This window comes from Cucurbita pepo, chromosome 1 (genome assembly GCF_057944985.1).
Source record: "Cucurbita pepo subsp. pepo isolate OVF chromosome 1, ASM5794498v1, whole genome shotgun sequence".
Taxonomy (NCBI): domain Eukaryota; kingdom Viridiplantae; phylum Streptophyta; class Magnoliopsida; order Cucurbitales; family Cucurbitaceae; genus Cucurbita; species Cucurbita pepo.
In genome coordinates this window covers 13811376-13834936 of record NC_141798.1, presented here as the reverse complement: position 1 = coordinate 13834936, position 23561 = coordinate 13811376, and the positions used below count along the sequence as shown (strand labels likewise).

General features: G+C 36.4%; 1 protein-coding gene across 1 annotated transcript; it reads left to right on the top strand.

Annotated features, from left to right (window-relative positions):
- The first annotated feature begins 21356 nt into the window (after positions 1-21356).
- On the top strand, positions 21357-21950 carry LOC147794811 (uncharacterized). The gene has a single exon (XM_087125040.1). It carries the CDS (start codon positions 21357-21359, stop codon positions 21948-21950), a length of 594 nt encoding a protein of 197 aa, XP_086981166.1.
- Positions 21951-23561: the final 1611 nt, after the last annotated feature.

Sequence of the window (23561 nt, the reverse complement as noted above, 5' to 3'; positions counted from 1 at the left end):
TATTCATTAGGTTATTGAAATGACTTGCTTAAGACCTTTGTCCCGAATGCTTTAATTTCTTTCCTTGGATTCTTTGAGTTACTTTTAACCTTACTTTGGATGTTACCTGTGGGATATGTCACCCATTTACATGGCTAAAGCTATGCAAACTACTGTCCATGAGATTAACAAGCTTCGTCGACCAAGGTTAAGTTTCATCTCACCATTTGAGATATTTTGAGACATGAAACCCTTGTTAACTACTTTCGAGTATTTGGTTACGTTTGCTATGTATTTGTGCCTAGTTATCTACGTAACAAGATATGAACTTCTACCGGCAAGGGTTTGCCTTTTAATTTGGATGAGTGAGATGACTTCTATGGCTAAACTAATAAGCCTACCATTAACAATATAAGGAGCTAGGATTTTAATCTCATAAGATAAAATTTACTTCTTCCCATATAAGGCATGTAGATGAGTAGTTTCCTTAAGCATTGATTTTAAAACTTAAACAATGAAGTCTCTCCCTCTCACTGTCCGAGAGGAGCTTAATTTATGATTGGATCATAAAAAAAATTATTCATTAGATGATCGGTAGTACTTAAGATATATATGAAATTACAAGGTTAATACGTACTTTAACCCATAAATAATTATGAACAACTCATGAATGGTGAATTTACATGAAATGATTACATCAATGAGTACAACTTATTTCACATTGCATAATAATGTAACTCTAAGTCGATGGTGAAACGACCTATAGTTAACAAATGAAAATTAATTAATTAATTTTATATCATTGGAGCTTATAACCTATAGGACAATTAGGTTCCATTACTTATTTATACGAATAATAGGCGATCAATTTTATTGAAAGAAAATTGAAAAATGTTCAAATTAATATTTAATATATTCTATATATTAAACGAGTAAACATGTTTATTAAGTTCGATACTTTGAATATGAAAAATATTATCAATATATTAAAATATATTTTAAAAAAAATAAGAATGAGATTCTAATAATCATAAATGTCCCGGTAGAATTGAAGATGATTTGAATTAGATTGAAATAAATTAAAATTATGTATTTTAATAAAGAAGGGTAAAATTTGAATTTTAAAAAATAGCACTGATAATCAAAATTGAAAAAATAGCCTTAAAAGATCAAAACCTCAAAAATAGCTCAAAAAGGTTAAATACTACAAAGATACCTATGATACCTTTGAATTTGTGTAGATTTTCTGCCTAGAGGATTTTTTTTTTTACTTTTTTTTTTTTGCAAATGGATGGTTTTAGTTTAAATGATTTGAACATGATATTTGTTCGATTAAGTATGATAATGATACTCTATACTTTTAAATAGAACAAACTCAGATAAGTTATGTGTCGTGTTTTCTGTTGTACACTAAATGTTTAAGTTGAATCTCTTGAAGTTGATTTATAAACCTAGTGTTTGCGCTAAAGTAGTTAGGCTTATTTTTATAAATAAGCACATCTAAATCATGACCTTGACCCGACACCCTATTAGCTAAATACCACTTCAATGGACTGAGATTAGCCTATCTATATTCTAATTCATTTAAGATTTCTCTTCTTTTTTGGTATACCATGAGTTCAAGATTTGTCACGACCCAATTTTTAAGTTGTACAAAGTATGGTCGCGACTAAGGTTGACTCGAAGATGTACAAAAAGGTAAAAATTTCGAAAATAAAGCCAAGGAATTTAAAGCCTAATGTACATAAATATTTATATTATATAAAATAGAGTTTTTAAACACAAAATAAGGAACAAACGCAAAAACATTAAAATAAAAAAAGGTTGAAGACTGGGGTGTGGCTTGTCTATATTATTTGCTCTAAAGTTCGCTCCCTACCTTGGCCAACTACTTACTTACTTGAAAAACATGAAAAATATGGAGTAAGTACAAAGACTCAATAGGCTCTTAATTGTATCCTTAGTGAATGTTAGGGTACCACACTTATTATTACTTGTCTTGTTCTTGTCCTTATCCTTAGTACTTGTTCTTGGTCTTTGTCCTAGATTCTTGTTCGTGGTTCTTATTTCTTGAGTTGTACTTAGCAATCCTAGTGTCTTAATGTACTTGGGGCTTGTGTAGTGCTACTTTAGGGTGTGGGTGTATGATATACTTACTTAACTTGCTTCATGGCTTCAAAGTAGCCTCCTGATTATTTGAAAATCAAGTGCTAACCATAAAACTTGTTTCTTTTCTTGATTCATCGTCTTAGGGTAGGTTAGCCTTGAAAACCAAGAACTAACCTTGAACTCATTTTGAGTTAGGGTAACCTCCTGGTTGCTTGAAGACCAAGTCTATTGAGGTAGCATATTGATTACTTAAAAATTAAGAGCTAATCTTGAGCTTAGGTTGAGTTGGGGTAGCTTCTTGGTTGCTTGAAAATTAAGGATTAGCATCGATATCTCTGAAACTCACTCTTCTATCTTCATACAATGGTTATTTGACCTTAATTTCTTCATGAAACTTGAAGATTGCATAACAAGAAGAGGTAAGAACTAATTTCATACCTTGTTGTGGTATGTAACTTAAGTTATCTTCTTCCAAAGTTGGTTGAAAATCACGTTTTCTCTCCAAAGCAAACTCGTACATTTTTCTTATTGGTTGAGGACTTCCAAACATTATCAGCCATCGATGTCATCTACAACTCTCTTCATTTCAATTCTCTTAAGCTACATAAATTGTGTTGGAATGATGAATTTACTTATGGTCATCTAATTTTTTCCTTCAAGTTCTTGAGGTTGAGGTTTAGTTTGCGCAAAAAGGGTTGTTTCTTTTGGTAGAACGATAGGGACTTCCTTAGTCACCGATTTCTTCATTAAAAACCTTTCCTCCTAGTCTCCTAAAACTAAAGAAATCATCAAATTGATATGAGAGAGGCTTTAAAGAAGAAATTACAACTTAACTCCAAATTTACTCTAAAACAAAAATCTTGAATTCTTTCTTCTCATGAGCTTATTGGCCTTAGTGGTTGTAATAACCCAAATATAAATAAACAAATAAACAAATAAAAGTAATAAAAAAAAATAGTTAAAATAATAATAATAATAAGTAAATAAACAAAAAATAACTTTCCCCACTTCTCTCCATTAACTTCTCATCTCTTCCCACAATTATCTCTCTTCATTTCGTCCTTACGCTAGAAAGTAACAAGTACTGCAAAAAAGAAACAAAAAAACAATAATGGTGAGATTTACTTGAGAAAAAAAAAAAGAGAACTACCTTTACCGAGTTGAGATTCACTGGAGATTTACGTGAAGATAGATCTGATCAATAAGGTATATATTAAATCTTCACTCTCTTTTATCCTATTTTTTTTTTTGTAGAAATGACGGCCAATTATAGTTAGATCTTCATTCAATTATTACAATGGTTTAGCTTTGAGGTAGAAACTAAATGTCAATCATTTATACCCATAGTCAAATTAATAGATTAAAAATAGAATGACCAAGAAAATATGTGAACAGGAAACATGAGATAAGGAAAAATTTGAAAACAGAGATCCACTACAAACCCATAAAAAAAAAAAAGAAGAATAAGAAATTAAAAACCACAAACTACATATAGAGAGAAAGGTAAATAGAATAAAGAATTAAAAACCACAAACTAAATATAGAGAGAAAGGTAAATACATGGGGTAAATGGAGAGAGTAGTAAAGCACATAATAACTTGAAATAGTTGTATCTACTTTTTTTATACAATAGTAACCATGGAAAATAAGATTTTTAATAAAAATATAATTATAGATATATAATATTTCAAGACTTTTAACAATGGATTAATGTAAATTAGAGAAATAATTTCGTAGAGTTCAAACTTGAAACTAATGTTATGGGCTCACGTAGGTTGACTCGGATTTCAAAGGACAGAATCGAACTTTCATTAAAAATATATTCATGACAACGACTTAAGCTAGCCAAGTAAGTAGCCTTACTATCGGCATGGTTATATTTGATGTTGACACGTGCCTGTGGTTCTGCACGTGTCATATATACTGATATGTGTGAATTATTTGTGAATCGGTATGCTTATATTATGTTTATGTTATGTTATAATATGTAAATTGTATGATAATAATTGTGGTACGATGTGTTCAAGGATATGAGAAGGATGCACAAAACGAAATGTAATGATAGTAGTAAGATACGTTCATGAAACGTTAAGGTTAGGTTACATACCAGAGTGCTATGGATAGGAGAGATTGTTGAAAGAATATGGTTAGGATATGGATAGAAAGGGATAGGTTTGTGATAGATTGATAGAACGATAGCGTTAGGATACGTTCCTGTGATGATATGACTAAGGTACGTTCACGTAACGATATAACTGTGATAGGTATAAGAACGTTAAGGCTATGATAAGTTAGGGAACAATATGACCATGAAGTGTTTACGATACTCAATGTTTATGATACGATATATTGTGATGTGATGTGTCATGTTTAGATTGTTTTGTGTGACCATTGAGGTAATTGTTGTATGAATTGCACGTTATGAAATGACATGTTAAAAGCATGGAGCGTTATGTTATATTTTCTAAATTGTATGTATACAGCATGTTATGAATGACATGATATCACGACAAATGAAATGAAATGTAACCCCGTTAGGATTATGTATGATACGTAGACTGAAAATGAGAAATGACATGTTAAGCATGAAAGATGATAGCGGGGTTATATTCATTAATGATAAAAGTAGAAATATTGGGGACCTCATGCATTATGTGTGCTCATGCATTTGGGGGATACCCCTATTCCAACACGAGGATACAGATGCGTACATCCAATAACAGGACAGTGATCGTTATGTTTTGCATAGCGCTGTCGTGACGGTTACTAGTTCTAACGGGTGTCCGGCCTAAGGAGCTCCCAGAGTATGCTCGCCCGACAAGAAAAGTGGACCTGCGGTGTGCGAACTGGCTGGTGAGCCCATACTCGCACGTATGGGTTGTGTGTAGAGTATATGGTACACATCCAAATTTACCCGTTAGAACAGCACCGTAGGAAGACAGATTGGAAGATGTGATTGTTGCATTTAATCCTTGCTACTACATTTTTCAGGTTAAGGTGCTACTACATTTTTCAGGTTAAGGCAAGGCATTCCTGTACAGCTGACGACTGCATCGCAACTCAAGACCATGGTACATGCATAGGATAGTGGTATTTATTTTCTTAGACTTAGGCTAAAATAGGATGCTTTAAACTTAAACGCTTATTTATTTTATTTTGGGTCTTTTGTTGTGTCGTTTTAAAGATGTTTTCAAAACACGTAAGACCATGGCTGTGTTTTAAGATAAAGGTTATGTTTTATGAAATTAAGCAGAAAATTTTGGGTCATTATAGTGGTCTTCACAAGAAATACTCCTTGAAAGTGCAAGAATTAAATGGGATAAGTTAGATATGACAAACTTGCGTAAATCTTAGATGGTAACTTCTTGGTTTTTCTTGAGCTTTTTAATGGCAACTTCGTTTGGGGAAGTGGGATTTAAAAATTTTCAATACTTGTTTCTTTCACAAAGTTGTGGGTAGTCTTACTTAGAAAATGTAGGAATAAGTTTGAAGGGAAATAATCCAATATAACTCTCGAAGTCGAAAGAAATTCAAGAGGAAGAGACCCAAAATCTAAACTCTTATGACTTGTGATTGGAGGATGGCCAACTCTTGTTTCTTGCTCCAAATGATTGCCCAAACTTCATAATTTATAGAGGGAGCTTGAACTAATTTTAAAACATTGAGAACCACCCTAAATTTAAAATCTCCAACTTTCTAGAGTTCTTGTCGGAAAAGCTTACTCATTTAAGGGTTGTGGACTTAATCCTCAAAAGTTAGTTGTTGAATGTGATGAGTTGTGAATCTTTTAGATATCATATCTAAATTTGGGAGAGAGCCTACTGTTGGTTTTTTAGATTCATTAGATTTTGTATAGGGTGTTGATTCTAAAGTAGATATGGGAAGGACTTTCTCATCTTTCAAATTTAATTCAAAGATCAAGGCTATTTTAATAATTTTCTACTTTTTTATAATTATTTTATTCAAAAAGATATAAACTTTTTCTAAAATTATAAACTATTAAATTATTTTATTCAAAAAAATTATTTTATTTACTTTTTTTTTTAATATAAACTATTCACCTCTATGGGTCATTTTTATTTACCTATAGGAATAAAAAACCAAGGATGTTTCTTTCTAAGTCTTTTTCAAAGACTTTGAGACCTTAAAATTCTTTAGGGCATTGAAAACAAACATCTTTTGTAGACACTTTGAACTAGCTTTGAGTTTCATAATCCTTCTTTTGGATCCTTTAAAATCATAATGACAAATTGAATAGAAGCAAATTCATCTGACCATTTTATTTAGGAAATGTGGGGAATTAAGGCATTAGAATACGTGGATTAGTACAAGGAAAAGAAGGGCATCATATCAAAACTCAATTTTCTTCACAAGGGAAGAAACAATGGCAAGCAAAGTTGGTGGGAAATTCCGGAGTTTCAACACATTGAGATGTTGAATTTGGGTAAACCTCTAGGCACTTTTGGTGACATCCAGTGGCGTCGCATGCATATTCGAACATCTTCACATCACATTGTTTTGCGTGGGTTGCTAGAGGCACCATCCAACCAGCTGCGAAGAATTTCAAAGTTATACATACTTTAATACCCATCCAGTCTTACAACACAAAACATAAAGGCATCTAAACAACCGTACGTACCTGAGAGAACCAGGACAAGAACAAAGAGGGAGCAAGAGAAGTTCGTCATCTCCTAAAATATCAGTGTTGTAATATACTAAATTTTATGTGTTTGAATGTATACTTGGTTTGCTCATTTGCCATTGTAGAGCCTATATTTATATACATATTTTGTTTGACAAATATGGTGACTCAATAACTTTTATATCTTCATTGGAAAGTAGGTCAATTATGGTACGTAGCTTCAAACCCCAATGGAATGTAACTAATCTTTTCATGGAATGACCTTAACTACCTCTACCAGAGTAGTATGTATTGTTATATAAATTACAACTATTAAAGTTTCTGACATCTGAGTGAAGGAGTAAATGAATGAATCGAGACTACGTCCGGATGAAAATAATCTTGAGGATAGGATGTTAAGAAAAGCTTAAAAAAATTAAAAGTTACTGTCCATTCCAATGATAAGTGTGTTTTGCTTGTAACAATTCTCAACGGGGTACAGGTCATTCTCTCTCTTTTTTTTTTTTTTTCTCAAGTAAATGTGACCAATATTGTTTTTCTGTTTCTTTTTGCATAACTGTTACTTTCTGGGTAAGGATGGGTTGAGGAGAGATAACTGTGTGTGAAGAGATGAGAGGTCAGTGGAGAGAAGTGGGGAAACTTTTGTTTTTATTTATTTATTTATTATTATTATTTTAACTACTTTTTATAATTATTTTTAACTCAATTTTCTTAGAATGCATTTAAGTTTGGATAAAACATGTTAGACTGGCTCGTGTTGGTCTATGGGAATAATCTTTACTCTTACAACCGAGGAATAAGCACTCAACAATTGGTTCATTTATAGCATTTATAGCATTTGGTTATAGCATTTTTAAAAAAAGCTATTAAAAATGTAAGAAAAAAAACATGCATCACTACTTTTTACTTTTCGATTTGCACACCACAGACTCACACTCTTACTCTCACTCCTCTATTATCTTTTTGTTATTCTCGAAGAAGGCCCTTGGAAGGCCTCTGGATTGTATCTATCTCAAATCTCCACTATTTTTTCTCATTTTAGTTTCATCTTATTTTATTAACCCAATATCTTTTCTTATTGTTATAGCCTTCTACAATAGATTTGTGGGTATTGGTCCGGAAGTGCAAAAGTACCGAAAGCACCAAAAGTCAACCATTATTGAAAGCCATGAGAAACTCAGTAGGCTCCTTCCATTTTCATGGCACTAGTCTTTTGTTGCTGATATTAAAGTTTTGTCAGAAACTCATTTGGCCAAATCTTTCTCCGGGTTTCCTTCATTCATCACTTCGTTTCTTTTAGAAATTTTCTTCTTTATGATCTCTCTTAGGGTTTCGTTGGATGTTGCTTAACTAGGTTTATCGCATAAAAAATAAACAATTATCAGCCGAGCACTAAATCTATTTCTCATTTCTTAAACATTTGGATTCATACTTCTTTCTTTTTATTCTAGGGCTTAGGGTTTCTCTGTGTTTTGTGTTTTGTGTTTTGTGTTTTGATGTTTGGCTCTCTATGTTTAGTCCCCATCATTTTCTCCATGGATTTCAACATTTTATTTTGGAAGATGATGCTTTTGATTTCTAGCATTTTGATTAATTTAAGAGATTTAGTTAGATTCAAGGGTATAATTCTCATAGAATTTTGTTGTTATTTGTTTTTTTTTTTTTTTTTTTTTTTTGTAGAATTTGTTTCACTTCTTTGGCACCAACCTTTGGAGCTTAGGCTCTGTTTCAACCTTTTGTGAGTTACACTTTAGTAAATCTTCCAATTTTGTGGGCATCGTTTTCCCTATGTTTGTTTTGATTTATCAACGTATCATCCTTACAGATCGAAGTTCTAAAGTTATGCTTTTAGCAAATTTAAACACTTTCTTTCTCTTAATTGGTCAAATGTGTCATCTTTCTAGCTTTCATTCTCTCCTACTTAGAGTTAAGCTGTCTAAAAATAAGATAATGAACTCTAGTTATTGAATGGATTACTTCCTCCAGTTAGAGGACCAAATTAAAGCTTTATTACTCCTTACTTAACCATTTCATTTAAAAAGACTTCATTCTTTAGTGATATCAATTATTTATTCACACCATACAAAATTATCAATATTATTTAACTATTAGTAATCGTAAAGAGAAGACCAGTAAAAAAGTTTTCTAGAGGCTTTATGAGAATCAGATCAACATCAATGTATAATTTCTAGATGTTAAAGCATAAATGCTTCAACTGTCTTTTTAGTTTTCAGTTTTAGTTTTATGTATGAAAGTACAATTGTTTCTCCCCTCTCAAATACTTTTAAAAAATTTATTATTTTTTCTTTTGGGTACTTTTATAACAAATTATTAATGAAAACACGAGAGATATTATTTTTTTATAAGCATAAATTACTGCACAATTTATATAAATACTGGAATGTTATTTATTTTTATTAATATTATGAATGACGTTGGTTGCCAAAGATTTGGTTTAGCTATAAGCAACTTTTACTTAGAGCAACATATTTAGTGTAATGGTAAGTGTAAGTGCACTATTTCTCATTGAAATTGTTGTGATATTGTGCTCAGTTGCATGGTCAAACTTGTTTTCATTGGTTGTCTTGTTGTGTTATTATTCCTCAATATTGGAAGGTAGCAGTAGCACGAAGAATGTGAAGACTCCACATTAGGTATCATGTTGACATACATCCTTTTACTTTTTGCTTGTATTATTTTTTCTTCTACCTAATATCATATTAGTCATATTAGTTTAATAAAAACATAAATATGTGGAGAATTCTTTTTCTGTTTTGTGGGGTGGGAGGAATGAATTTGCAATGTAATACTAGTGAGTGACTTACATAAATACTGACCATAAATAATAGGGGTGCAAGGTTATTCTATTTTTGTTATTTTTAACTCAATTTCTCTTAGTGTGAGAGTTTGGTATAACTTGCTGCTTTTATGTAGATTTGAGAGTTTGATGTTATTGTCAAGCTTCTCATATTTTTCTATTTTAAAGAATGAGATTGGTGGGACTAAGTCTTAGTATAACATAGTAATGGTGTCTCATATCTTACTCTCTTTCAAATAATATTATGGTAACTTTTGTCTTAAATTTATTTAATTTTTCTTTTGGTTAATTGACTTTTAGTTTGGATGGAGCACAGGAATTTCAATATATTGTCTTTTTTTTTTTAATGTAATTATATGTTTTTGAAAATGCTCATAGTTTACAAGAATATCTCCTAATAATTTAGTTTTTTCTTTCTTCAATGATTGTTTATCATCCCGTTAAATATCACAGCAAAGTAGAAACAAAGGAATTATAAAGTATGAAAATAACACGGGGAGCCCATGACCTACACATATGGAGGTACAAATGCTACACTCTCTTTATTCTCTTTTGTTAAACAAAGCAAATGCAATATAAAATTAAAGATGGTTGGTTATTTATAGGAAATGGAATGTTATGGAAGATCTACACTTCAAAGGCATAAAATGATAGCCCCACAAGACAATCAAACATCAATGCAAATAATGGAAAATACTTTATTTTGTATTGCTTGAATAATTTTTTTATTCTATGAAATTATTGAATACTAATTTTGTAATGTTTAAATAATTTTTTTATTCTATGAAATTATTGAATACTAATTTTATAATGTAAATAGACATGAGGTTTCAATTGTGAATGAAAATTCTTGTGAAAGGAAGTAATTGAGGCGGTGGATTTGGCTAAAAATGACTACTTGAATAAATATTTTATCAAAATATAAATATTGAAATGATATTTAAATAATAAAATGATAAAATAATATTTTATAGCATAAAATTAAAGTTAGGAATACTATTTATAGTGTTAAAAAATTGTTATGATAAGTTAAAATACCATAATATTTTAGGTATATTAAACATATTATAGCTTTGATAAAATGCTATCAAATGTTTTTATAACAATGTATATAAGCTATAGTTTTATACTCTATTATAGCGTCTATTATTGTTATAGAAAAACGCTATAAAAAGTCTTAGACTTTTAATAATATGGGCTGTCACGACGTACGAAAAATGCTATAAAAAGCTTGCTATCGTATCCATTATTTCTTGTAGTGAAATCTTATTTGGAAACCTTAAACTAATCAAAGTATCTTAACCTTGGGTCTTTGTAATGATTGGATTTTTTAGGCTTCAAATCTTATATCTTGATTAAAAGAACAAACCAACCATAAATAAATGAGAATAAAAGCAAAGAAAAATGGTAAAATTTTGAGCTATTTAAAAACATACAACACCATAGTCCCAAAATCCAAAATCCAAAACAATACAAATAGGTGTTGTTCAAGTTATTTACAAGTGGGGAACAGGAACGTGATACGAAAGGGTACACATGACAACCCATGAAAATACAATGGATGTCTGTGACAATGCAGCTCTTGAGCACTCCCCAGCCTCGACATGTATTTGTATGCACTTAAAAAAAGACATAAAAAAGGGTGAGTATAAAAATACTCACCAAGCAACCTACTTGGATTTTCACAAGTTTTTCTCTAGGCTCTAGGAAGTTCGGGCCTATTTCTACAAAATTCAGAGAACATTTATTGCGAGGCAGCTACATGTGGGGTCCCAAGTCCTCTTTCAGGATTGGTTTGCGAAGTCATGGTGTCACCATTGTTCCGTTCCCACTACAATAGAATCTCTCTCCCTTAGTATCTACCTAATATAGTCATGGTGCCAGCATGTATGAGAGAGCTCAGTTAAGATTAGAGCATTACAGCCTGTGCAGTTTACATGTTGACCTTAGTCAGTACATTTTCATTACACCTTGCACCTAATGATTGTGAGCGATTAGAGGTTTAGAGCTGTCTGCACCCAAAGATTGGTTCGGCTCGAGGAGCTAACTCTGAATGTCTTAAAAATGAGAGATTAGATTTAAACCGTCTAGACGCCCCTATAAACCTTGAAGACCACTACAAAAACCTTAGAGAAAAATAAATGTAGCATGTAGGTCGATAGTAGCTGGTACAATATTTGCATAAATTCCACCTTTTTTACTATTGTACAGTACCGTTGAGCTAGGCGTGAGGCCAATTAGGGACATGACTTGAGAGAGTTTAGCTAGATTACCCTGCCTCGTGGACTTTTCCTGTAAGGGGATGTTGATCATGCAGGTAGTTAACAAAACTAACATGTACAGGGGTAGCCCCCTTAACCTTGGGCGACTACATGGCTTGTGGGATGAGTTTGTCAGCTACCTTCCGTGGATGATGAGTAGGCTAGCACTTACCATGTCGTCCCACCATTGGAGAGTGTTTGTTAAGGTAGCATCAGAACACCAAAAACTAGTTACCTCTACATAGGCTAAGCAATCTACCCAAGACTGTGCACAACAAGAGCAATACACCTAGAGCCTAGAGTAAAGTTCATGTCTCCTACTAGGTCAAAGACACGACAAGAGCCTATTGCTTACTAGGTATATTTATACACTCACCCCACTCCCCTTTCTTTTTTAGGTGTTTTTCGTTGGAGCTCGGGTGTAAGAGTCTTACAAGATTCCTCACCTAGATTGGTGGGATGCCTCTTGTCACAACTTAACTATGAAGAGAGTAGGTTGTGGCCTTCACGTTGCGACAAGAGAAGCGGCAACCCTCAAGTGGCGCTCATCCCTCCACATGAGGGCCTAGACGAGTGCCATGATGTGACTAAGGAGGATGGTGCATCATCTAACACATCACATAGAGTGAGCATTGAAGACAAGTCGAGACATAAGCAAGATAGAGACATCGAATATAGAGAGGGGCAAAGATAGGCTTGTTGAAGGGTCGGGTAGGGTCCCGAGCCTTAACCTGAAAATTTGAAATTCTAGAAGGAAATCGGGCATACGGTTCTGGAGTTAAGTCCGTCCATACGAAATATGAATGCTCGCCAAGTTTAGTGTCAATCGAACACCGGACGGGTACTCCATTACACCGTATGACCGTTCGCCAAAATCATGTCTATGCCTGGAAGTCTATGCCTGGGGTACCATGGTGTCAGCTCTCCACCACCCTTAGGTCATGTGGCCTAAGCGAGCTACCTTGTGGCACATACGTGTGTCACAGCGTGGGCGAGCATGCCAAGACGAGTGTCTCGGGCGACTTCCTTTGAAATGAATTTTTCAAGGACAGTACCACGCGACATGGGTGTGCCGGAATTACGCCCTAGCCCGCATGTTGGAGGTTGCTACATTCACCCGCTCTCCGGTATGGTATACGTAAATGACATGGCACAGGGACGGGCACGGGAGAGCCAATGCCTCGATAGAACCTGGATGGATAGATGTTTGGGGCGTTCTGATGAGATGAGTGACACGTGGGCCCGTTCTCGATGGGATGTCTAAGGGAGTTGTGATGGCCGACGATACCCTGAGGCTTGGGATGGCGTCAAGATATATGGGTCATATCGATGGAGATCGAGATGACAAGATGAGGCGCGATGGTGTACTGAGAGACCTTGGCCCCGAGTTGAGGCAAGGTCGAGCCGAATAACTTGGCATAGTGCAGAGGCAAGTCGATTGTGTTGTAAACGATTGAACATGCACACACAGGCGGCGTGTGTAGTTGAACAAGCTTGGATTCCACACAAGCGACGTTCGATTGGCGAAGAAAAACCTCGCCTAATGTTCGATGAAACCACAAAGCCAGGGCGAAAAATATATATGGGGCTTAATTACCCTTAAGGACGATCATGAGCGTGTCAAGATCATGACGCCGCACGGTAGAAAAAGTAGGACCGTGACACCTCGCATCAATTGGTGAAATGCCACGTATTGTTATGCTTCCTAGATTGATAGCTTCATAAACATACCAGCCACGTTTCTTAGAATGGTCTTGATAGCGGTGTGTCTCTAACTCGAGATTTAGATTACATATTATGTGTGGAAAAAAACATGGGCTTTCATATAGAATTCATCATTTGTAAATCTGCTTTCAAAGGGTGAGGGACTACGTTGATATATAGGACAAGGACTGATTTATGACCATGTATTGCGTGTGAAAATGGATTTGCTTCCGTATAGGATTCATTGTCACGACCCAATTTTTTAGGCTTCGAATTTTAGACAATACCTAATAAACCACCCTAAAAGAAAATAAAATAGAAGAAAACTAGATAAATAGAAAATAAAATATGAAAATATCCTCAAATATTGCACAATTTAAAATCAAACAAAGGCCACTATTAAAAATAAAATGAAATCTAATTATAAGTCGGTACTATTCGAGTTTATTATAAACGAAGACTAATTTTGGGATACAATTTTAAACAAAATATGAAAGAACCAAAATACACAGACAGATGAACGGTCCAGGATGACCCCCTTTGTGGCTGCGCAACTCTCGAATGCTCTCCCACATCGATCGACACTAAAAAAAAGGAATGAGGTGAGTATTTAAAACTACACCGTAAGAAACCTACTTGTTGGTTATCATTGAATCCTTATCCTAATAAGTTACTATAAGCTTTTCTCCTAGCCTCTAGGAAGTTCGAGCCTAGTACGATAGTAGATTTTGGTTGGCTCAAAGTTCCAAGTTGTTCTCATATCTTTGCTCAAATAGTCACAACACTAAATGATCAATATCCTAGGTTGATTGCTACCTCATAATCTCTATTAGAACAATGTGGCATCTAGCGTGTTTGAACATCATTTGTAGAAGGTTAATTAGCAAATCCTTCCATAGGGACATAGAGTCACTCCATGTGTAGGGGTGCGACCTCGTGTGCTTGACAGCTACTAGGTTACGTACATATTCTGATGCCTCATCCAGGATGAGTTTACAACATAAAGGCTTTGTTTAGGAGATCCCTAGCAATTTCCACCAAATTCGCCACCTAGTCACCTCGATGGGCTACACTATTAAGCTTAAGCCTGACTCGATGATACCTGAATCCTACCATTTGGCAAGGTGCTGTTAGCACTAAGGGCGTCTGGAGGAGATAGAAGATGAAGACTCTGGTGACACTATTTACACTGCTACAAGGCCTGATAAGCTTTTCTTTTAGTCGTTCTTGTTGTGCAGATTTACTAGGTTCTTAGTGGTGTTTAGGTGGTTTAAATTTAATCTCACATTTTTAGGGTGCTTTGGACTAGCTAATGGGGCTATGCCACTCTCTGAGAACACTCAGGTTTAGACCTCTGATTTCTGCTTACGATTCTAGGATACTCGGTCTATTGGAAATATATTGACCTAGGTTAACATGAAAATCACTATAACTCTAGCACCCTAATCTTAACTTCGTTCACTCATGTATGTTTTGTTAGGGAGATATTCCTATCGATTATTTAAAGCAGGAGAAACGTAAACTAAACATTCATGCAAGCTCTATGGGGAGATAACACCCATCAATCACCTGTAGCACATATCACAATATCCCATCCACCTTTCAAGCACAATGGAAAGCCATAAAATCATCTTAAATTCTCTTACTAAAAATATTTTCATAATTTTCTTTCTATGTACATTTATCTAAAATTTCCCATTTAGAGCCCAAAAATTAATAATCTATGATAAGAAATGCTTACATGTTAGCACGCACTTGATCTCTACAAGTATTACTCAAGAAAAGTTTGTATAGTTACTTACTTGGGTGAAGTGTACCTTACTCAGATAGCTATTTCACATGTTAGGAGCTCTGAATTTTCTAAAAATTCACTAGTAGGTCTTAATTCAAGTAAAGTTAAGATTAATATCAAATATGGGGCAAAAAAAACTAACAAATGGTAGTCGAATGGGCCAAAAATACCTACCTCACGCATCCCATGAGCTAACATGCATGGATCGAGGCGATCCACTTGCGAATTTCATGCACTCGTGGCTGTAGACAATCCGCGTGCAGATTTCATGCACACCTTAGGTCTCAACTTACTAGTCGTCAAATAGTTTAGGTCAGGTTAGGAGATCAGGTTGATGGTTTAGGTCATAATTCTTCCTCGGTTTCATGTGGAACCCCGCATGCCTTCGAGTCCAAATTGAAGCAGGTGCACAAATTCTTTCCAATCTACATTAAGAAGGCCTATAATAGATGCTCAAGAAAAGGACCCTTACCTCAACAAAGTTTTACAACAACAAGAAGTCGACCATCCTGAAGGATTTTTCGTGTCTTTAGATAAAGGTATTTAGTGGAAAGGCTGGTTATGCATACCTAAGGATGAATAATTATTGAAGGAACTACTCATAAAGGCCCACTGTTCACCATTCATCATCTACCTTGGAAGCACCAAGATGTACCAAGATTTAAAATTCTATTACTTTCAGCGAGGGATGAAACAATACGTAGTTGAGTACGTAAGTCGATACTTAAGGCTTCAAGGCAACGCTGGTCACGACTTCTACAGCCCCTAAGTATTCCACAATGGAAGTTGGAGGAAATTATATTGGATTTTATCTCAATGTTGCCTAAGACTAAGAAGGGCTTCACTGTCATATGGGTCATCGTTGACCGATTGACTAAGTTTCCCACTTCATCCCTAAAAGGTTGACATACTCGGTATTCAAGTGGGCTCAACTTTACATGCAGGAAATATTCTTACTACATGGGGTCCTAGTATTAATAGTGTCAAGCCAAGATTCAAGGTTCACATCTTGTCTTTAAGAAAGTCTGCATAAAGCACTTGGTATGCAACTAAAGTTTAGTACAACCTTCCACCTCAAATAGATAGTAAGATGGAAAGGCTCAACCAAGTATTGTAAGACATGCTAAGGGCATGTGTCATGGACTTCGCAGGATGTTGGGAAGAGTACCTACACCTTATGAAGTTTTCCTACAATAATAGTTATCAAGTCACCATACAAATGTTACCATGAGAAGTACTCTATGGACGAAGGTGTCGATCTCCTATCTTTTAGGACGAGGGGGCAAACAATAATTGCATGTGCCAGAACTTGTGCAAGTCATTAATGCCACAGTCCAGAAGATAAGGTCAAGGATACAAACTTTGAAAACCGATAACTTAGTCTACAATCTGTGAAAATGTGAGATATCAGTCCCTAACTCTTCCTTAACACTCTGTTTTTAAGTTTCATGAACGAATAAAGAGGGAAAAAGACCTGAACTGGGCTAGGGAATGCAGTTTTTAGGCCGCAACAACGTTGGTGCGTGCATGTTCTTCCCTTTTGGGAGGAAGAAGATGATGATGTGGCTGGTTCTACGTTAGCCCAAAAACTAACCCCTCCTTAGTTTTTCATAAAATTAAACCTATTTTATGCTTTTTGTTCTATAAACTAAACTCCTTTAGAAAGCTGTCAAAGAAAATTAAGAGAAAATCGAGTTTCGAAAGCTCGAGAAACGAGACCCAAAACATTGAACGAGAGGTAAGTAGCCAACTCATACTTTTCTTAAGAAACTTGTAGGAATTGCTTGGATTTCTATATGACCCTTAACTTAAGTATGAACTAAGGAAATATGAAAGAAAACCCCTAAGAATAATGAGTGAATGTGTGATGTCCCACATTGGTTGGGGAGGAGAACAAACCACCATTTATAAGGGTGTGGAAACCTTCCCTTAGCAGACGCATTTTAAAGCCTTGAGGGGAAGCCCGAAAGGGAAAGTCCAAAGAGGACAATATCTGCTAGTGGTGGATCTGGGTCGTTACTAATGGTATCAGAGCTAGACATCGGACGATGTGCCAGCTTTCTCGCTGTTCACCGAAGGGGGGTAGACACGAGGCGGTGTGCTAGTAAGGACGCTGGGCCCCAAAGGGGGGGGGTGGATTTGGAGGCGATCCCACATCGATTGGAGGAAGGAAAGAGTGCCAGCGAGGACGCTGAGCCCCGAAGGGGGGTGGATTGTGATGATGTCCCACATTGGTTGGGGAGGAGAACAAACCACCATTTATAAGGGTGTGGAAACCGAGTGCGAGCGAGGACGCTGGGCCCCGAAGGGGGGTGGATTGTGATGATGTCCCACATTGGTTGGAGAGGAGAACAAACCACCATTTATAAGGGTGTGGAAACCTTCCCCTAGCAGACGCGTTTTAAAGCCTTGAGGGGAATTGATCTGCGTCGTTACAGAAGTGCTCAACTAAGCATTTTGCTCAGAAATCAAGTTTATAACCTACTAAATGAACTATGCTGCCAATGAAATTTTAAAGATAAGCATAATGTGACATGTTAAAATTATATATGAAGTTTGATGTTCATTGGGTAAGGCTAAATTGCTAAACCACGAGACAATGTAAAATGACTATCACGAAAGGCCTTTATGCAACTAGAAGAGGGTAATCTGTCAGTAGAGGAGTATGAGGCGGAATTCACTCGATTATCTAGACTTGTTCCTCTTATGGTTGCTACTGAGGAAGAGAAGACAGATCTCTTTATCCAGGGTTTGAGTCAAGAGATACAGGGATCCATGTCTGCCCATGCTTCTCAAGATTTCGTTACCACTTATAGTGCTGCGGTGAAATTAGATGCTACCACCGCGAGGAGTAATCAGGGTTCCAGCAGTCAGATGCGACCAAGTGGTAAACAAAAATTTACTCAAATATCCTCGGGTTTGCAACAGCAGGCAGTACCGCGACGAGTTGATCGTCGGTCTTCCTCAGGTGATGGGAAGGCAGTTTGCAGTAAGTGCGGGTTAACTCATGCGTGATCTTGTAATGCTGCAGACAAGACATGTTATAACTGTGGTAAGTCTGGTCATCTCGTTAGAGTGTGTCGTAGTGCAAAGAATCCTAATGTGATACGCCCCGAGCGATTCGCTCCAGGAGGAGGAGGAGGTCAGTCGAGTGCTGGGGGACAGCCTCAGGCTCGAAGTAAAGCCTTTGCCACGACGAGCAAGGCAGTAGAGAATGCCAGCACGGTGGTGACAGGTACTTTACCCCTTTATAGCTACTTTGCTTATACTGTGTTCAATTCTGGCGACGCATTCTATTATATCATTATCGTTTGTTCGTCAAGCCCGACTTGGAGTAGAGCCTGTAGGTTATGAGGTTCTGGTTTCTACACCTTCAGGAGTCATACTAATGACTTGTGAAAAGGTGAAACTGGATAAAGTAGAAGTATCCGGCCAACCATTAGACGTGTTATTAATGGTGCTACATATGTATGATTACGATATTATTTTGGGCATGGATTGGCTATCTGCTCGTCATACCAGTATCGATTGTTATAAGAAGGAGATAGTTTTTCACCCCCCGAGGGGAAGAGCTTCCGGTTTCAGGGTACGAAACCGGGAAGTGTTCCCAAGACAATAACTGCTTTAAAGGCTAGGAAGTTGATTAGTCACGATGCTGTGGCATTCTTGGCTAGTGTGGTAGAAGTGAGACGGGTTGATACAAATGTATCAGCTATGGTGAATGAGTTCCTGGATGTCTTTCCTGATGAGTTGCCTGGCTTGCCACTAGAGCGGGAAGTTAACTTTGGCATTGAACTTGAACCAGGGATGACACCTATCTCTAAACCTCCTTATAGGATGGCTCCCGCGGAATTGAAAGAGTTGAAGCTGCAATTACAAGAGTTGTTGAATCAGGGGTTCATATGACCTAGTGTGTCACCGTCGGAAGCTCCGGTGTTGTTCGTGAAGAAGAACGATGATACACTCTGTCTCTATATTGATTATAGGGAGCTGAATAGGGTGACCATTAAAAATAAGTATCCCTTGCCGCGAATTGACGACTTGTTTGACCAGCTTCAAGGGGCAGCGATATTTTCGAAGATTGATCTTCGTTTTGGTTATCATGAGATAAGAGTCAAAGAAGAAGACATACCGAAGATGACTTTTCGTACTCGGTATGGGCATTATGAGTTTTTCGTGATGTCTTTTGCCTTGACTAATGCCCCTGCAGTATTTATAGAACTGATGAATCGGGTATTCCAGGATTTTCTGGATTCTATTGTCATTGTGTTCATTGATGATATCTTGGTTTATTCCAAGACAAACGATGAACATGCAGAACATTTGAGGAAGGTTTTGTTGGTTCTATGCGAACAAACATTATATGCCAAATTCTCAAAATGTAAGTTTTGGTTTCAAAAGGTAGTATTCATTGGTCATGTGGTATCCAAGGATTGTATAGTTGTTGATCCAAGAAAAGTGGAGGCATTTATAGGTTAGGCTCGACCAACTACAGTTACTGAGGTGAGAAGTTTCCTAGGTTTAGCAGGATACTACAGGCGATTTATTAAGGACTTCGCAAAGATTGCAGCACCACTGACTCAGTTAACTCGAAAAGGAAAGAAATTTGATTGGAGTCGAGCTTGTGAAAGTAGTTTTCAGGAACTCCAGGAAAGACTAGCGTCAGCCCTAGTGCTTATTGTACCTGGCGATACTGGGAATCTAGTAATTTATAGTGATTCCTCTAAGAATGGGTTGGGGTGCATACTTATGCAGAACGGGAGAGTTATTGCTTATGCCTCTCGGCAGTTGAAGGATTATGAATGCAACTACCCAACTCATGATTTAGAGTTAGCTGCTGTGGTGTTTGCTCTGAAGATATGGAGACATTATCTGTACGGTGAGAGGATACAAGTATATACAGATCATGTGGTGTTTGCTCTGAAGATATGGAGAAATTATCTGTACGATGAGAGGATACAAGTATATACAGATCATAAGAGTCTCAAATATTTGTTCACCAAAAAAGAGCTCAACATGAGGCAACGTCGATGGTTGAAATTAGTGAAAGACTATGATGTGGAGATCCTACATCACCCTGGTAAAGCTAATGTGGTAGATGATGCCTTGAGTCGTAAGACAGCTCACTCATCTGCAATGTTGACGAGACAACCCAACATTCAGATGGAGTTTGAACGAGCTCAGATAGCTGTGTTGGTCAAGGAAGCGACAACTCAGCTAGCTCTTATGACTATTTGTCCGACGTTGCAGCAACAAATGATTTAGGGTCAATAGAGAGACCCTTATTTTGCAAAAGTCGTGAAGCAACTTGAGACTGAACAAGTCAAGGATTTCTTGATAATGGGCGATGGATGTTTGAAGTGGCGGAATCGAACTTGTGTGCCAAACGATGTAGAGATCAATAGGAAGATTCTATTTGAGGCACATGAGTCTCCATATACCGTACATCCAAGTGCCACAAAGATATATCAGGACTTGAAAACATGCTTTTGGTGGCCTGTAATGAAGAAAGATGTTGCTGAACATGTGAGTAGGTGTTTAACTTGTCAACAAATTAAGCCACCTAGACAGAAACCGGCTGGATTATTGCAACCTCTTAATGTGCCCCAATGGAAGTGGGAAGAAGTGACCATGGATTTCATTATAGGACTACCTAGAACCCAGTCAGGGTTTACAATGATGTGGGTTGTTGTGGACAGATTAACTAAGACAGCTCATTTTGTACCAGGAAAGTCTACGTATTCAGTTGACAAGTGGGCACAATTGTATTTAAAGAAGGTTGTAAGGTTGCATGATGTACCCGTTTCTGTTGTGTCTGATAAGAATGCACGGTTTACTTCTCGATTCTGGAAGAGTCTTCAGGAAGCCCTTAGTACACAACTGAAGTTTAGTACAGCGTTCCATCCTCGTACAGACGGACAGACAGAGAGACTAAATCAGATTCTTGAGGACATGTTGCGTGCATGTGTACTTGATTTTGCTGGCAGTTGGGACACCTACCTATATTTTGTGGAATTTGCCTATAACAATAGTTATCAAGCAACCATTTAGATGGCTCCTTTTGAGGCGCTTTATGGATGGAAGTGTCGAACTCCGATTTATTGGGAGGAGGTAGGTAGTAAACAACTGTTAGGTCCAGATTTGCTACGGACGACCAATGAGGCGATTCAGAAGATTAGGAAGAGAATTTTGACCGCCCAAAGTCGTCAGAAGAGTTATGCTGATGTTAGGAGGAAGGACCTAGAGTTTGAGGTGAGGGACCATGTGTCCCTGAAGATTGCACCAGTTCATGGTGTTTTGCGATTTGGTAAGAGGGGAAAGCTTAGCCCGCGTTTTATTGAACCTTTCGAGATCCTCGAAAGAGTTGGCTCAGTAGCCTATAGGTTGGCATTACCACCAGTGTTGGATGCTGTACATAATGTTTTCCATGTTTTGATACTGCGGAAGTATGTTGTAGATCCTATGCATATTCTTCATTATGAAGACTTGGAGTTAAAGGAGGACTTAAGCTATGAAGAACAACCTGTTAAAATTTTGGCGCGGGAAGTGAGATCTTTGCATAGCAGAGATATTCCCTTTGTTAAAGTTTTATGGAAGAATCAAGCTAGTGAAGCTACTTTGGAAAGAGAAGAGGAGTTTAAATGAGAATATCTACACTTGTTTATAGATTTGGAAACTTTGAGGACGAAAGTTGTTGAAAGGAGGTATAATTGTAATGACCTAAAATAAATAAATAAATGTGTATATGTGTTGTATTGATATTTAATAGTAATAATTATTATTATTATGATAATTATGAAATTAATTAATTAATTAATTGAAAAAAAAAAACAGTTGTTGCATTAAGCAGATGCTGTAATGGAGGGAGTGGATAGTGATACACGTGGGTTGGAGATGTCAGAACGTTGAGGAGAGAAGGGTTTGTGAGTTGGTGGAAATCTTTTGCAAAATTATGATTGGTTGTCGGAGTTTGTTATTAGAGTCGATGGTAACTCCTGTAAATCGTGCTGTCAATGAGCGGGTGTTGCAAATTTCTTGGTGTAACAAGAAACAACCAACTGTATCATTGTCAACTAGAGAAGTAGAGTACAGAGCAGTGGCGGGAGCAGCTTAGGAATGTACACGGCTAAAACTTCTGATAGAAAGACTGGCACCAGAAAATTGACTATTCGATACCACTTCAATGCGACAACCAATTTGTGATTCGTCTGATAGAAAATTCAATGTTTCATGGCAAGACAAAGTATGTGGAGGTGCACTGCCATTTTATTAGAGACAAAGTCTTGAAGGAAGAATACAGATGACCAAAATGGCAGACTTGTCTACAAAATAGTTGAATACTTGCACATAAGAGAGTTTTTGTTGTGGTGTAGCAAATGAGGACTAGTGCCGAGGGAAGTGTTAAAATATCATCACTAGTTAAGCCCAACCATGGTATGAATGACTCTATTTATGTTAAAGAAAGGATTTTAGGAATAAATTTTTAGGAATTTTAGGAATAAATTTACAAAAATAAGTTAAATAATTTATAAAAATGGTTATAAATTTTAGGAATAGATTCTCTATAAATATTCCTCCACCCTACTTAGTTTACCATCCCAATCAATATTCTATCGAGTGGCTTCTATTCTCTTCTCACTTGGTCTGAATAAAGTGTGCGAATGTTTCCCATAGAAAGTTGTGTTCAACACTTTTCTCTTCTAGTCTTGAATGATTTTTTAATATCTGGTCCTCATCTTGCTCTAGATAGCACACTCGTGCTAACTTTCACCATCCTCAATTTACTATTTCAGTAAGAGTAATTGCGCAAGGGATACAGAGCTTCATCACGATCTTTGGTTTCGTACCAAATCTCTATCTTTAGTCCAAACATCAACCATACGCTTCACATTTCAGAGTTGTATTGCATTCCAAGTAGTTCATTCCTTCCTAGCTTTCCCTCACAACCCGTTTTACCAAAATATTTCATTGCTTTGGGGCTCATTGAAAGGTCGTTTAACGATCTACTAGCCAAACATTTTGTCTGACTTTTGAATCTCAATTTAGGTTGTGGTTACTTCTTAAGGCTTATGTCGATGCCCAACTTAGTTAATGCATCAAGACCATTACCTTTTTATTCTTATCGCTTACACAGTCCTTACCAACTCATCTAGAGTTGGGCATATTCTCGTACTAGTGTCCTTACTATATTAAACCACTAGTAGTAGGTTTGCAATCTTGACCAAATCTCGGTGTCTAGGTTCAACTCTTATCACA

What these genes read in the sequence shown, in the direction of transcription:
- LOC147794811 (XM_087125040.1), top strand. Translation starts at nt 21,357, where the DNA reads ATGGCTCCTTTTGAGGCGCTTTATGGATGGAAGTGTCGAACTCCGATT.